The 15,939-nt window shown below is 41.3% G+C and overlaps 1 protein-coding gene across 1 annotated transcript; it reads left to right on the forward strand.

Moving 5' to 3' along the window:
- Positions 1–1,806: 1,806 nt before the first annotated feature.
- On the forward strand, positions 1,807–14,924 carry TPGS2 (tubulin polyglutamylase complex subunit 2; the record flags this gene model as incomplete). The annotated part of the gene is given in 5 exon segments (XM_006150517.2): positions 1,807–1,894; positions 2,720–2,848; positions 9,350–9,463; positions 12,007–12,167; positions 13,645–14,924. Coding segments are annotated over 5 exon segments (720 nt in total), but the record flags the coding sequence as incomplete, so codon positions are not given.
- Between the last annotated feature and the right edge of the window lie 1,015 nt (positions 14,925–15,939).

A 15,939-nucleotide genomic window follows, 5' to 3' on the forward strand; every position in this document is an offset into this window, starting at 1 on the left:
CTGTCTGTCTGGTGAGCGCATGCGCCCTATAGCAAAAAAAAAAAAAACTCTCAAAAAAAAAAAAAATCACCTGCAAGTAGGGACCAGCGTTGGCTTAACAGCTGTGTTGCTGAACTCCCATGTAGTTGAACGCAGTTCGAGTCCCGGACCTGGTGGCTTAAACTTACGCCGGGCGTGTGTGCATGCATGCCCGAGGAGAGGGGATTGCAGCGTGGCCACCTCCCCCTGGGGGGTGATTTCTCACTTTCTGTCTCTCTGTCTCTCTCTGTCTTTCTGGCGAGCACACGTGCCCTATAGCAAAAACCTCTCCAGAAAAAAAAAAAAATGAGATTTTGATTTGGGAAATCTCAGGATGATATTCAGTAAACACTTTTAAAAATCACCTGCAAGTTTGAAGCTTACTTAAATGTCTTAAAGATACTGTGGATTCCAATCATAACAACTTCCTTGTTCAGTATCTAAAAATTTGGACAGAGTTACTAATGTGTTATATCTTTGCCTCTGTAACTGTATCAAGAAGTGACTCTAGTGCACCCAAGAAAGAAACTGGAGAAGTAATCCTTCTTTATATTCCAGGGATTTGAGTTGGTCACAGAACACTGGTCACTGCTCTATTGTGAGTTATTTTGAATTTAGGGCTTGCTCCTAATATCTCAGAAAAGGATTCTGAGCTATCCCACAAGTTGGGATGATTTAGCTATATGAAATATTTCTGTGTATCCTATTGAACATTTTTATTTTCTAAGAACTGCCAGAACTCTTGGGTCATCGGAAAAGTCATGGTGTATTTTCTTGTTTTTCTACGAAAAACTGCATCCTGACTTTCCCAATGACCCAACATTAGAACAAGTTCACTGTATTAAATGTTCTAGAAATATGTACTCTTCGCTTCTAAGATGTTCTCATTTGTCCAGTAATTTGTTTAGAAAAGAATACAGAAGCATGAATATGAAATTTATGGCAATGATTGCCTTGGCACTTACATAATATGAGTTTATCTAGGAACCCCTCTCTCACAATGTCTTTTTGTGCTGTTATAACAGAGTACCTGAGACTGGGTAATTTATAAAGAACAGAGATTTCATACAGTTCTATAGGCTGGGAAGTCTAAGGTCAAGAGCCTGGCATTTGGCAAGGGCTTTCTTGCATTGTCATCCATGGCAGAAAGTGGAAGGACAAGAGAGGACAAGAGAGGGGGAAAGTGGGCCAAATTCATCTTTTTAGCAGGAGCCCTCTCCTATAAATAATTCCCTCTTGCCATAATGACATTAATCCATTCACGAGGGTAGTAGAACCCTCATTCTCTAATTGTCTCTTAAAGGTCGCACCCCTCAACACTGTTGTGCTAGGGATTGAATTTCTAACACATGTACTTTGGGGAACCCTTTTGGACCATAGCAAGATGTTCCCCTGTCTCCTCAGCTTACTCTCTGAGGCACTAGCATGGCAGAGTAGACATCTAGTCTGCTTTGTCTGGTGAGGCAAAAAAAAAAAAAATCAAAACTCGTGGCCCTGCTGGCAGACCCTAGTGCCTTTCTAATACGGTCTTACAGGTGATTATCAGTCTTCTTATTTTAGGGATCTGAAACATGGCACTATAAGACTTCAAAAAGTTTATAGAAAAATAAAATTATGGTACATGTTTATTTTATCATGAAAAAATTTTAAAATCCATATACAGGTTTTATAATATGAACCGTCCATGAAATTTTTGAACACCCCCATCAAGTCTCCAGTGCTTTGAGCCATACCCTGGACCCTTTTCCCCAGTCCTGATCTAACACTCAGCTGCTTTGTCATTTTTAGAAAAATAACTGTACCATGCCTGAGGACATGAAGAACTTTTACCTGATGACTAACGGCTTCCACATGACATGGAGTGTGAAGCTGGATGGTGAGTTAGCTTCTTGCTGTAGGGGACCATTTCCCTGGCTGAGAGGTTGGATAGGATAACTCCAAAGCCTCTTATACTTACTGAGTCTGGTTCTGGATGGTTTTCTGGGTGCTCAAGTCCCGTGTCCAGAAGCTGTAATTATCTTCCAAGCCTAACGAATACCATTATTGCCTCACCCTCCACTATCCTGTGCTGCCTAGGCAATACTGTACTGGAAACTCAGTTTACAGGCACTACACAAAAAACCTGAGCCACCTCAAACTTAAAGCCTCTGAGCCTTCTGCCTCAGAACAAACCCCTCAAAGTAAGCTGCAGTGAGAGCCTCCAGTGTTCGCAGGAAGAGCAGAAGGGCCAGTTATCTCTCTCAGGCTCCTTCCTTAGTCTCACCATCATGAATACCTGGGATCTAATCCTCAAACCAGAGCCTTTCATTCTCTCTCATATCACCTTAGCCTGTGTCACCAACCCCCTCATTGTGCAGGCTGTCATCGTATAGCATGACCACGGCCTTATGCAGTGGCACTTGGTGCTTGCCACCTCCAGAGTCAGGCCTTCCGATTTCTTTTTGAATGCCACCTTGTAAAATTTTCGTTAAGTCCACCTTAATATTTGCAGTAAGACTCTTCATCACCCATGGTTCCCAGTTCCTTTTTTGCAGAAAGGTGGTTGTTGTGGGTCATGTAATGAGCTATCTTCTTTCCACCTTACATCAGGTCCTCAGCCATGGGACCAAGCGATAGCTGGGCTAAAGTTACTCAAGCATAAACCATTATGCTGTAACTAGTCTGTTACTCTATGTAATTCTCTCTTTTAATGTTCCCGTAGAACACATCATTCCACTGGGCAGCATGGCCATTAACAGCATCTCAAAACTGACTCAACTCAACCAGTCTTCCATGTATGCACTTCCTAATGCACCAACTCTGGAAGACCTAGAGGATGATATACATGAAGGTACCTGGTTAGAAATCAACCCACTTGTTCCCTTTTATAATAATCAGAGCCATGGAAAGACAATGTGACATTATAATGTGTTCCTTTAAACTAAAATTCTTCCCCTTTATAAATTCTTGGACCCTGGGAGTAAAGTAAACAAGTAGTATCTATCAACAAAAGAAATTTTCATACAGAAAATGGCCAGGGTTGGGATCTTTGTTTTCTTGCCATCACCCAAGTTTAGTGCTTCTCATGTAGTAGGCACTTCATGAATACTTGGTGAACAAATGAACGTTTTAGATTACACTTCACTCAGCATTTCAGTATCAGGAAGATTCGAGGAATATGGCAGTCTAACTACAGTTCCTTTTCTCTCTATTCCTACCTCCAAGCTCTTTGGTACTTCTGAGTGAAATGGCTTATAAGTCAAATTGGCATCTAAAACTCACAAGCATTGGGCAGGAGGGAAGACTTTCTGTCAGTTACAGTACCTAACTAGTGGTTTATTTTTATCCTGACAAATCTGGAACTAGGCTGGTGTAGCTGCTTGAAAAACCAAATGATAACGTCTCTTTTCTGGCTTTCCACTGCACCAATTTTGGGGTATAGTTTCCATCCCTGTAGTTGAAGATTGTAGACTATACCTCCAGGCTTCAGGTCTATGTTCCTGGTAAGGAAAAGAAGAGTAAAATGCAAAAGGCAAAAACAGTGACTCTTGGTAGAATCTCTCTCTTTTTATGAGGAAAACAATAGTTTTCTCAGAAACCTCTACCAATAATCATTATCCAGAAGAGCCAAAAAGTTCTCCATAGCTACAGATAAGTATGAGGAGGTAAGCATTTTTAGTTGCATGGTACTGCCTCCTCATACAGAATTGGAGTTTAATTTTAAAAGACAGGATGAGTCATGAGTATGCAACTAGTGTTCCCAGTACAGACCTTAAATTTCATTGAAGTCCTGGCAAAGAGAACTAATTTAAGACTTTCTTCCTTATCTGGACAAGCAGTTAGAAAATAGTAGCAAAAGAGTCTTAGAGTGAAGACTGGAAAGTGATGGACCCTGGGAAAAGCCTGTTACTCAGAATGGAATCCCCAAGAGTGAGGACAAGGTCATACTACCTTTATATGTGTGTGCTGGGGCTTCTCTAAAAAGCAAAGATGTAGTTAAATGGGTAGATGAGATTTTAATTAGGAACTTAAACCTACTCTAGTATGACTATACAAAAAGAGGATATTTGGGGCCAGCCAGTAGCCTGGTGGTTAAAGTAGCTGGATCCCACATGATGGACTGAGTGGCTTGAGTCCCAGACCCAGCAGTTTGAAAAATATATCAGGTACACGTGCATGCATGCCCCAAAGGAGAATGGAAGAGAAGGGATTGCAGCATGGCCATCCCCTCCCCTCAGGGAGGGTGATTTCTCACCTTCCCTCTCACTTTCCCTCTCTCTTTCTCTCTCTCTCTGATGAGGGTACATACATAATAGCCAAAAAAAAAAAAAAAAAAAAAAAGAAAGAAAAAGAAATTTGGACAGAGGCACACATAGGAGAATACCATTTAAAAATGGAGGTATTATTTGAGGTAATGCCTCTACAAACCAAGAAACACCAGGAACTGCCAGCAACCCACCAGAAGCTAGGGAAGGGTGTAGAACAGGTTCTTCCTCACAATTCTCTAAAGAAACTAACTCTGTGAACCCTTGTTCTCAGGCTTTTAGCTTCCAGAGTGTAAGATAATACCTTTCTGTTGTCTGAGCCACTTAGTTTGTGGTACTTTATTGTAGCAACCATAGCACATTAATATAAGGAGTGTTCCATCAATAGAGTGTAGAAAAGGAGAAAGTAAACTATCTCCTCCAACTGTAGTAAAGAAATAGTAAACCTTGTTGGGAAAAACAGAGTGTGTTGGTGTAACAGTTTTCTATTGCTGTATAACAGATTACCACAGATTAGAATGACTTAACACTTCACAGATGTACTTATTATTGGTTTTATTTATTCATTAACAGTTTGCATGAGTTAAGAATTCAGCTCTAGGTAAGCTGGCTCCCCTGCTTAGGGTCATACCAGGTGGAAATCAAAGTGAGCTGGGGCTATGAGCTCATTTGTGGCACAGGGACTTTCTCTAAACTCATGGTAGCTGACCATTTTCAATGTCTTACACTGTTTGCATCTTGGCCCCGGTCAGGGGTCACTCTCGGCTCTTTTAGGCTTCCCTCAGATTCTAGCAACAGGACCCTCTTACAGTATGACAACCTACTTCTAAGCCAGCAGGAAAATTTCTCTGTAGTGTGCCACAAAAAGAGTCTGTCTTAATGTAACCTAATCAAGGGAATGACTACCCATTAAATATCAGGTTCTGAACACACTCAGAAGGGAGGAAATTACATGTATACTAAGGGTCCAGAATGTTGGAGGCCATCTTAGAATTCTGTATACCATTTGGTTAGGGAAATAATGCTCTGCTGTTTTCAAGTAAGGATAGAGTTGTATAGGTCTAATTGTGTACGCCAAAACAAAAAAAGGAGGTACATAGTAATAAAAGGCTACACTGAAATCACCAGTCTGAAAAGGGGACTGTTAATCAGCATGAGTAAAATTAAGAAAAAGGGAAGAAAAGAAACAGTATTATAAAATAATTAGGAAATATAACATTAAGATGAGAGGGATAAAATAGATCAGAATCTTATCTATTGGTTGTCAGAAAAGTCATGCTGTTTTTTTTTTCTGGTTTTCAGTGCAAAATGCATCATGACTTTCCCAACAGCCCGATATATGTTTTGTAGGAACATACTTAAAATAAACTGATGAAGCAACTTCCTTTTCTTTCTTTTCTGCTAATGGCAAGTAGGTATTTCAGAGTAGCCTTCCTACTGAAGACACTGAAAAGCAGGACAAAAAAAATTTTTTTGAAGAGGTTTTCACTATAGTGCGCGTGCGCTCGCCAGACAGACAGAGACAGAGAGACAGAAAGTGAGAAATCACCCCCCGGGGGGATGGTCACACCGCAAACCCTTTTCCTCCATTCTCCTCTCGGGATCTTGGGCACGCATGCACACGCACCCGGCGTGAGTTCTAAGCCACTGAGTCCGGGATGCAAACTGCAGTCGACTACGTGGGAGTCCAGTGACATAGCTATTACGCTAACTGCTGGTTCCCAAGCAGGACAAAATTTTAAAGTCATTTTCTGGAGGCCAGCTGGTGGTGTGGTGGTTGTGGTGCTGGATTCCCACATTGCCAACTACAGTTTGAGTCCTGGAACCAGTGGTTTCAAAATCATAGCAGGCACATGAGCATGCCTGTAAAATCCCAAGAAGAGAATGGAGAAGGGATTGTGACATGGCCTTCCCCCTGGGGGAAGTGATTTTTCACTTTCTCTCTGTCTCCAGCAAGCATGTACACCCTATGCAAAAACCTAAAAAATGAGAAAAAGAATTATTTTGCTAAAAGTGTCAAAGAGCTAAAAAGATGATGAGTTGAGATACAAGATGAACGTTCAGAAGACAGAAATCCAGGGAAAAGGCTCAACATGTGGACTGGCTTTTGCCTAGAGTAATTGTCCTTTCCAAAAGAGGCATTGAGGCTTCTAAAAAACAGAATCAAATCCATTTGTGAGCCACAGGAATAAAATGAAGACTAGGACCTACAAAAGACAGCACTCAGAAAAGCCACTCTGCCTTTGAATTGGCCCTGTGAGGAGCTGTAGCCTTGGAGACAGGATGAACCAGAAGTAGTCCCCGTATACGTAGACTGAAGCTTAGGTATGAATCATCTCTGTACCCTAGAAATGTTAAGTCCTCAAATTAGACCAAATCGATCCCAGATTATTTCCTTAAGGATCTTGAAGAAATAGATAAAAATTTATTGTAAAGAACTATTTTCTGAAATTGTTGAAATGGTTGCACAACTCTGTGACTACGCTAAAAACCATTGAATTGCACACTTTAAACAAACTTAAATTATATCTCAAAAAAACTTATAAAAAAAGAAACCTTTGAGCCAGCTAATGGTATGGTAGTTAAGGTGGCTGGATACCACATGGACAACTGTGCAGTTAGCATCCTGGACCCTCTGGCTTGAAAAACAAGCCAGTTGTGCATGTGTGGCCAAGATCCCAAAAGGAGGAAGAAATGGAGAAGGGATTGTGGCATGACTATTCCCCATAAGGGGTGTTTATTTCTCTCCCTCCCTTTTTCCCTCTCTCTGTTTTGCTCTCTGTCTTTGGTAAGTGCATGTGCCCTCTGGCAAATAAAATTAAAAAGAAGAGAGAGAGAAGGAAGGGAGGAAGGTTGGTTGACTTTTGAGGAAGCTAATATCCTAGACCTCAAATTATTTTCATAAATAATTTTTCAAAAAGTAATCACTACCAAAAAATCACTAGGCACATAAAGAAACAATCCCATGAACAAGATTCAGTACCAGTAACAAATAACAGGAAGAGGACCACTGTTACTCCCCAGGGTGACATTATTAGACACAGACTATAAAACAGAGTGTGCTAATGCACACGTGGAGAGTAAACCAAACTAACATTTTAGGGAGAAAATAAAAATAGTGACATTGCATCACAGATGTGACCCCCCCAAAAAAATTCAAATATTAACGTTATAGTTCTGATAATGGAAGCATACCTTTTACTAGATCCGAGCTTTTGCAGATAATATCTGTACTCTGGAAAAGTTTAAAAACAGTTAACCTAAAAGGACTGAAGAGTAACCAAATGCAGGCAAGAACTAGAATGGAATCTACAATTGGCAGAAGTAAAATAGGGTGAGTTTCTATTTTTACAACTTTTCACCTGAGGATAGATACCTCTCAGCACCTGACAAGGCTGATAAAATAGTATAGGAACCTCTAGTCTGGACTTTTAATTTCATCCAAGGTGGATTAACAGGGGCCAGATTTATTTTCCTACCTGGAAGATACAAACAACAATAAACTGACAAAATATGTAAAACAATGATTTTTAAGATACTGACCATTAGGCAACAAAGGACAGTGAGCTCTGAGCAATGCGAAACAACGTGAACCCTATAATTTCTCAAGCTTAGTACCATGGAACAGTTTCCAGTTCACAGTGTAGACTGAATCCAGACAGGACCTATTGCACTCTGAGTTGAAAATACAGAGTAGAGAGTCCAAGATAGATCAAGGTAGCTAGTCTACAGGACTGGGTAATGAGATATTCTGTATAAAGAGAGAACTCCAGACATCCGCAGAGGGTCTTCTTCAGGTGCTCAGCAAAGAAATGATAAGCACATGCACGTGAAGAAACTGCCCAAGGCTGGGGATAAAATCACCCAAGGTGATACAGGGAGCAATGCCTGGTACTCAGGAACAGTGCCTGTTTCTAGATATGATTCACGCAGCATTAGGTAGAGTATTCAGAAGGGTCTTACATCAGTAAGGGTAATAATTAGCCTTAGATAAATGCTGCCCTGGTCCTGCCTAGTTTGTAAGAGAAGAGCCTAAAATATCTCTAAGTAACTTAATTATGTCAAACAACAAAGCTCAAGAGTATTTACAGACATATAGTGTTGTGCACTCAACAATACAAAATTGACTTTTGCTAACATCCATTCAGATGACCAGACATGCAAAGAAACAGGAAAATACAACTGCAATAAGGAGATAAATGGAAGCAACTCAGAATTGACACTTTATGATTGGCATATGTTAACATTAAAGGAGCAGCAGGTGGCATGGTGGTTAAGGTGCTAGACTTCCCCACACAGCCAACCACAGGTCAAGTCCTAGACCCAGCAGCTTGAAAATCACACCAGGCATGTGTGCCCCAAATCCCAAGAGGACAATGGAGAAGGGACTGCGGTGTGGCCATCCCTGCTGAGGGATGATTTCTCAGTTTCCCTCTCTTTGTCTTTATCTCTGGCGAGTGTACATACCCTATGCAAAAACCTGAAAAAAATTGTTGAAAATATATTCCATATAACAAAAAATAGGTACAGACATGGAAGATACATATATTTCAGTGTATTTATATATGTGTGTGTCTGTGTATGCATACAGTCATATGCCACATAACACTGTTTCTCTGGTGAGTGCATGTACCCTCTGCAATTAAAAAAAGAAATTCTTTTTCCTGTTTTATTTCAGATCACTTCGATTATACTTTCAAGTTCTCTAATCTTCTGCAATGTCTAAGCCACCATTTATTCCATCAGTGTATTTTCATCTCAGAAGCTAATGTTCTTTAGAAGTTAAATTTGGGATATACACACACACAGTCATATCTTGCTCAGTGACATGCATACATTCTGGGGAATGCATAGTTAGGTGACTTCGCCATGGCATGATCACAGAGTATACTACCCCTAGACAGACCTAGATGGTCTCCCAGATCCTCCACACAGCTGGAGTACAGGGCACCATCTCATGGGCCTACCCTTATATAAGTAGTCTGTGACATTTCTTTCCCCATTTTTTATTCCAGCAAAGTTGGCTGTATAGGTATGTGTTTGAGTTGTGTTTGTTTAAAAATTACCATGAACTTCTATGTTTGTAGTCAGTGAAGAGCAGCCAGAGAAGCCTCACTTTGACTCTCGCAGTGTGCTGTTTGAGCTGGATTCATGCAATGGGAATGGGAAAGTTTGCCTTGTCTACAAAAGTGGGAAACCAGGTGAGAAGCATTCACAAGCATTGTTGTATAAATAGGACCGTCTCGCCTGACCTCGCCTGTCAGCCATCACACAAATGGCACCTATCTCCCTCGCCCCCTGAGATGCTGCCAAGTCTCTTTCATGGGCCAAAGAAATCCTTTTGGTTCTCTTTGAGCATTCTCCCCTGGACTGATTATTAGTCTTTTTTTTTTTATTTTTATTTTTTTCCTTTTTGCCATCTTCATTTCTAAAATACTGCAAAACAGTCAGAGTTAGAATGATGGGTGAGTAAAAACTAACAATAATAGTCTTTCTGTTCATAGACGACTCATAGTAGGCTCATGTACTAGCTAATAAGCATCTATGAAACAATATCTGTTTCATATGAGGAGTCTTCAGAAAGTTCATAGAAAATGTGTATCATGATAAAACTATGTATAAATTTCAAAATGTTTTACACCAGAGTAACTCCTACTTTTTTTTTCTATGAGATTTTTGAAGTCCCCTTCTACTTCCAAATGTAGGCCAATTAATAGGAATAAAAAGTTGAATTACCGGTAGGCCAGCAGATGGCATGGTGGTTAAGGTGCTGAACTTTCACATGGCAGACCACAGTTTGAGCCCGGGACGTGGTGACTTGAAAATCATCTGGGGGGACCAGCAGTTAGCGTAATGGCTGTGTCACTGGATTCCCATGTAGTCAACCATGGTTCGGGTCCTGGACCCGGTGATTTGAAACTCACTCCAGGCGCGTGTGCGTGCGTGCCCAAGATCCCAAGAGGAGAATGGAGGAGAAGGGATTGCGGCATGGCCATCCCCCCTGGGGAGTGATTTCTCACTTTTTGTCTCTCTGTCTGTCTCTGTCTCTGTCTGGCGAGCATACGCGCCCTATGGCAAAAACCTCTCAAAAAAAAAAAAATCATGCTGGGCACATGTGCTTACATCCCCAAAATTCTCAGAGGAGAATGGAGAAGGGATTATGCTGTGGCCATCCTCTAAATAGGATGATTTCTCACTTCCCCTCTCTGTCTTTCTCTGTCTCCAGTGAGCACACTTACCCTATAGCAAAACCTTAATAAAAATTTTTAAAAAAAGGTGGATTACTGGACCATAATACCCTAGATGGGAAAAAGGCTCTGCTCTTGAACAGCAGCTCCCCTCTGGCGCCTAACATCACTTAGTTCATGTCCTTGATTCAGGATTATGAAACTACAGAGCTGGACAAGGCCAAGCACTCTTGTAGCTCTGTATCTGATAAGGGTGATAGTATCTGATAGTATTTACCTTTGGAAGAAGGGAGAGATCATCTCCAGCTGGAAGAATCTTTGCAAAGTAGCTACGAGCTGCATCTTGAACTATGGGTAGGAATTAGATATGGGATATGGGGTGAGAACGTTGGTGGGAGAAAGGGGGTAACCAAGCAAGGGGACCAAAAAAAAAAAAAAAAGTTGTGCTGTGTTAGAGTACAACTGATGTGGGGGAGAATGACAACTATTACTGATTCAGTGAATTGCGTGGTTCGTCTAGGGGATGAGGAGAAGATGAAGCTAGAAGGCCAATTGCCCTTGCTCATGTGGAGCTCTGAAAGTCAAGAGGAGGAGTTTGGACATAATGTGAAAGACAGTGGGGAGTCCTTCAAGGTTATTTAGCAGAATGCCAGGATTCAAATTACAATACTTGTGACCACAAGCAGTTTTGAAAAAGGAAGAAACTAGATGATGGAGGCCACTTAGAAGTTACAGCTGTCTCAACAGCAGATGAACTAGGATAATCTTGAAGTACTGATAGTAAGAACGAAAGGTCAGAAACAGGTGCGAGACAGGCGCTCTGGTGTGGTAGTGCCTGCTTTGGCTCAACCAGGACTTCACACAGCACAGGCAAGACTCTCAGGATTGAGCTGCTCTGGGCTGCTTCATGGTCGTTTTCATAGCACTTCTGATACCTGAGAAAGACCTCTTCAAAAATGCCTGAGCCAGGCCAGCCAGTGGTGTGGTGTTAGGGTAGCTGGAGCCTACATGGCTGACTGTGCGATTTATATCCTAGACCCATCAGCTTGAAAAACACATCAGGCCCATGTGCATGCATGCCCCAAATCCTGAAAGTGGAGGAGTTGCCGTGTGACCATCCCCCATAGGAGGTGCTTTCTTACTTTTCTCCTCTCTGGCGAGTGCACTCACCATCTAACAAGTTAAATAAATAAATAAATAAATAAATAACCTGAACCATTCAGAGTTCTCTCCATCAGGAAAGATGAGACTATAGTGTGTATCCACTGAGGAACAACAGAAAAAGAGCATCTGCTTAGATGGCCCGCATGTACTTCCAGACGGTCAGAGCCCAGCAGATAGATCCATCAATTGATCAATCAAGAATTTATAAAAGAGTATCAAACGGACATAAAAATGGCCACAGGGGAAGTCAGAAGGGGAGAAACTAACTTTTACTATATTTTTCATCCTTTTCGTTATTGTAATTTTGTAAACCGTGAATATATATTAACTTTATAGTTAAAAAGAAAAAGCTTTAAGCTATCCCTTATCGTTTATTTTCTTTGCTATTTCAGCATCAGCACAAGACACTGAAATCTGGTTTCTAGACAGAGCATTATACTGGCATTTTCTCACAGATACCTTTACCGCCTATTATCGCCTGCTCATTACTCACCTGGGCCTGCCCCAGTGGCAGTATGCCTTCACCAGCTATGGCATTAGCCCACAGGCTAAGGTAAGGGAGGAACACCTGTTACCTCAATTGTGTGTATCGAAATATTCCATGGAAATGATTAAACTGTAGTTTCCTACCTTCACCATCAGATTCAGCAGATTGGGGCGGGGGGCAGGAGGTGGCACCAAAAAACTCACAGTTTCAATAAACAAAGCAGGCGATTCCAATAAGTAGACTAGTGATAGTTAAGTGGTTTCCAAACAGCCAACTGTCAGAGTCACCTATAGAGTTCATTTTTAATTAAACTTTACTGAGGGGATTGAGTCTGATTGATCAGCAATACATGCATATAAAGAGAGTGGAAAGTTAGTCTTATTTTCCTATACTCCCAGTGTTCTCCCAGAGGCAGCCACTGTTACCCACTTTCTTACATACTCTTCCCAAGGTACTCATTGCATCTACCAGGGAGATTCAGAAAGTGAAGGTAGAACATTCATATTATGAAAAAGCTATGCGCAGGTTTCATTTTTTATTTTTGCACCAAAACTAATTTCCTTTCAGCTTTTTGAAGTGGCATTGTAAAATATGCACGCATACGTTTTAGGCTTTCTTTCTTCGAAATCACAAGTATAACGTACTATTCACATTGTTCTGTGTCTTATTCTTTTCAGTTAATACTCCATCTTGGAGCTCATTACGATTTCGTACAGAGTTATCTTCTTTTTAATGGCTACAGAGTATGCCATTGTATGGATTTGCCTCATTTAAATTACAGGTCTGGGCTCCGTTTCAAATAAACAGATGCCAGGTAATACTGATATACAACCTGGTTCGAGAAGACCAAGTGTAGCCGGAAGAACTTTTGACTAGAGTGAGCTAATCTAGACTGCCTCACGGTGGTTTTTCACGGCACTAAACTAGCAATAAATTATGGGCTCTTCTCCATTGCCACCCTCCTGGATATCCATCCGGCGAACTTCATGGTAACTTAAATGTTGCAGACTGATAGCATCCATCTGTCCACCTTGAGGTGGTTCTTATCAGTGAGAGGTTCTGTGCCCTCAGCTGCCTAGAGAGGGAAGAGAACAACACATGCAGCTTTGTTCAGCAGAAGCTCACAGGGGTCTTTTGTGGTGTACCCCTCCTGGGAGAATGGTGGTATGCTGCCAGAATCCACCCCATGGGGAAGCTGGTTTGAAGATAACAACTAGGAGTACACTGTCTCCTGGTGATTTGGAATCCAGCCTCTCAGGCTCAAGGCTTATTAGATCAGAAGAAAAGGGGGTAATCAGAGTCTTCATTCTCATTATGCATAAAGGTTATGAGACTTTATAAAAGTTTGACTGTCTTACCAGGATTGTTGGGTCAGTCTTTACTTTCACTTAAAGAGCTAATAGATTTTTGAGACTGTTTTTCATAAAAACTTGGATGCTTTTTTTCTGCCTCCTGTCCCCAACCTTCTGTCCGTCTCCCCACTAGAGTACAGTGAATGTCATTTCTTTGAATTGTGACCCTTTTTCTCCATTCTGCCTTACAGCAATGGTTCAGCATGTATAAACCCATCACCTACAACACAAACCTACTTGCGGAAGAGACTGACTGCTTTGTGAACAAGCTGGATCCTAGCAAAGTGTTTAAGAGCAAGAACAAAATCTTAATCCCAAAAAAGAAGGGGCCAGTGCAGCCTGTAGGTGGCCAGAAAGGGCCCCCAGGCCCTTCCACCTCTAAATCGTCCTCTGGCTCTGGAAACCCTGTTCGGAAATGAGCACCCCTACCTCCAGCTCCCACTAGCCCCACAGTGGCAACTTCCTTGCACACATGGCCCCAGGGGTGGCTTTCTCCCCAGATTCTGTGAGTAGAACCATATTCCTTTTCCCATCTGAGTGGCCAAAACCTGGACCTCTAATTCCCACTGACATTAGTCAGGAGTAAGTGAGTAAGTGCATACTAAAATCTCCCCAAGTGCCCTTCCCTCATACTTCTCACAGTGGGTTGTACCATCCTCTGCCTTGGGAAACATTGGGGAATTTTGGACCTTGCTTAAGTGGCCAAATAAATCTGAGAGCTTTCCCCTCATTCTGTTGGGTTGTTGGAAAAGTCCTGACACATTTTTGCATAGGAAAACAGAAAAAATGCATCATGACTTTTTCAACATTCCCAATACATCTGACCCTCAGTCCCTTAGCAATGATTAGACGATTCCCCCAAAGAAACCACTGGTTTTCACCATGAGACATCAGAACTGCACTGTTCAATTAGAAGCTGCTAGTCACATATGGCCATCTAAATTAAATTTTTTGAAAATCTCATTTCCCCAATTGTATTAACCAATTCAAGTAGTCATACGTGGCTCGTAGTTTCCATGGGGGACAATGCAGAGATCTAGGACATTTCTGTCATCACAGGAAGTTCTGTTGGATGACACTCCATCAGGATATACAGACTATTCTCAGACTAATTACATTTTGTTGTTAGATAATATTGGTATCTTAATTTGGCAGAGATTATAATGGTCCATGAGAACTCAGATGCAATTATATGTTATTTATATTCTTTACCACAAATCTATCTCGCTCTTGTACTTCGTTTTGTTTCCTTTAAAGTTTATCTTTCTCATCAGTGTCATATAAAGTTTCTTGCTTCCAGTTTCACGTTGAGGTGTGTTTGCACACTTGCCACACTTGTCTGTCTTATTTATCCATATTTAAGTACTTCTGTACATTATTCTAGCCATTTTGAAACAAAAAAACAAACTTTCAAACATTGCTTTGCAGGACTCTTCATAAAGAACTTTGATTAAAAAACCAGTTGACTGAGCACTTTTTAGTCATTGATATAGAGTGACTGGTTAATTGACGTACTGACATTTTGAGTAGATATGATAGTCCTCTACCTATAGCTTGAGGAAAGTATTATATTGGACCTTATTTCCTCAGAACTGTGATGAAACCAGTGTATATGTCATTTCCAACCAAGCAGCTTCCATGCTCTATTTTATACCTAAAGTAGGGAACCAAAACTATTAGCCCATGGGCTAAAACTAGCTTATTAGCTGTTCTTGTGGATAAAGTTTTATTGGGACACACACACATTTAAACAAACAAAAAAAAAGTTGTTAACAAAAGTTCTCTACCCTTTGTGCCTTTTTACAACTGTGAATTGTTTCTCTGCACTGTCTGTTCCCTGGCCATCCTTAGGAAAGCTTAGAACAGAGTGGGGTTCCAAGTATTCCTTTGTAAGTAAGTTTCCGCCAATTCAGAAAGGATTTCCCCAGGACCAGCAGATGGCATAATGGTTACATCCCTGGACTCCCATGTATTCGACTGCAGTTCAAGTCCTAGATCCAGCAACTTAAATCTCATGCCAGGTGTATGTGCATGTGTGCCCAAAATCCTGAGAGAAGAATGGAGGAGAAGGGACTGCAGTGTGACCATTCCCTAGGGGCGGGTGGGGAGGGTGATTTCTCGCTTTCTGTCTCTCTGTTGCTCTGACAAGCACCCACGCCCTATAACAAAAATCTCTCCTAAGGGAAAAAAAAATAATTTTCCCTTAGACTCACTGGGGGAGGGGTATGAAACCCCTAGCTGGCCTATGTATTCCTAATAGTTGATACTAGTTAAATCTAAACTTATCTACTATGTCTACGTGAATTTCTGTAGAGAAAGTTGCTCAGGTTTTCAGTTAGGAATGTCTTCCTCACTTCGCAGTAGGCAAAAAGCAGGAAAAGTGGAGAGTGACCCATCCAGCCTCATGGTTGGGTGGCTGAAGAATTTGTACTGAAGTCCCAGAGGCTGGATAATGATGAGTTCTGAGCAGTGAGGGGGAGAGCCTT

This window comes from Tupaia chinensis, unplaced genomic scaffold (genome assembly GCF_000334495.1).
Source record: "Tupaia chinensis unplaced genomic scaffold, TupChi_1.0 Scaffold000290_1, whole genome shotgun sequence".
NCBI lineage: Eukaryota > Metazoa > Chordata > Mammalia > Scandentia > Tupaiidae > Tupaia > Tupaia belangeri.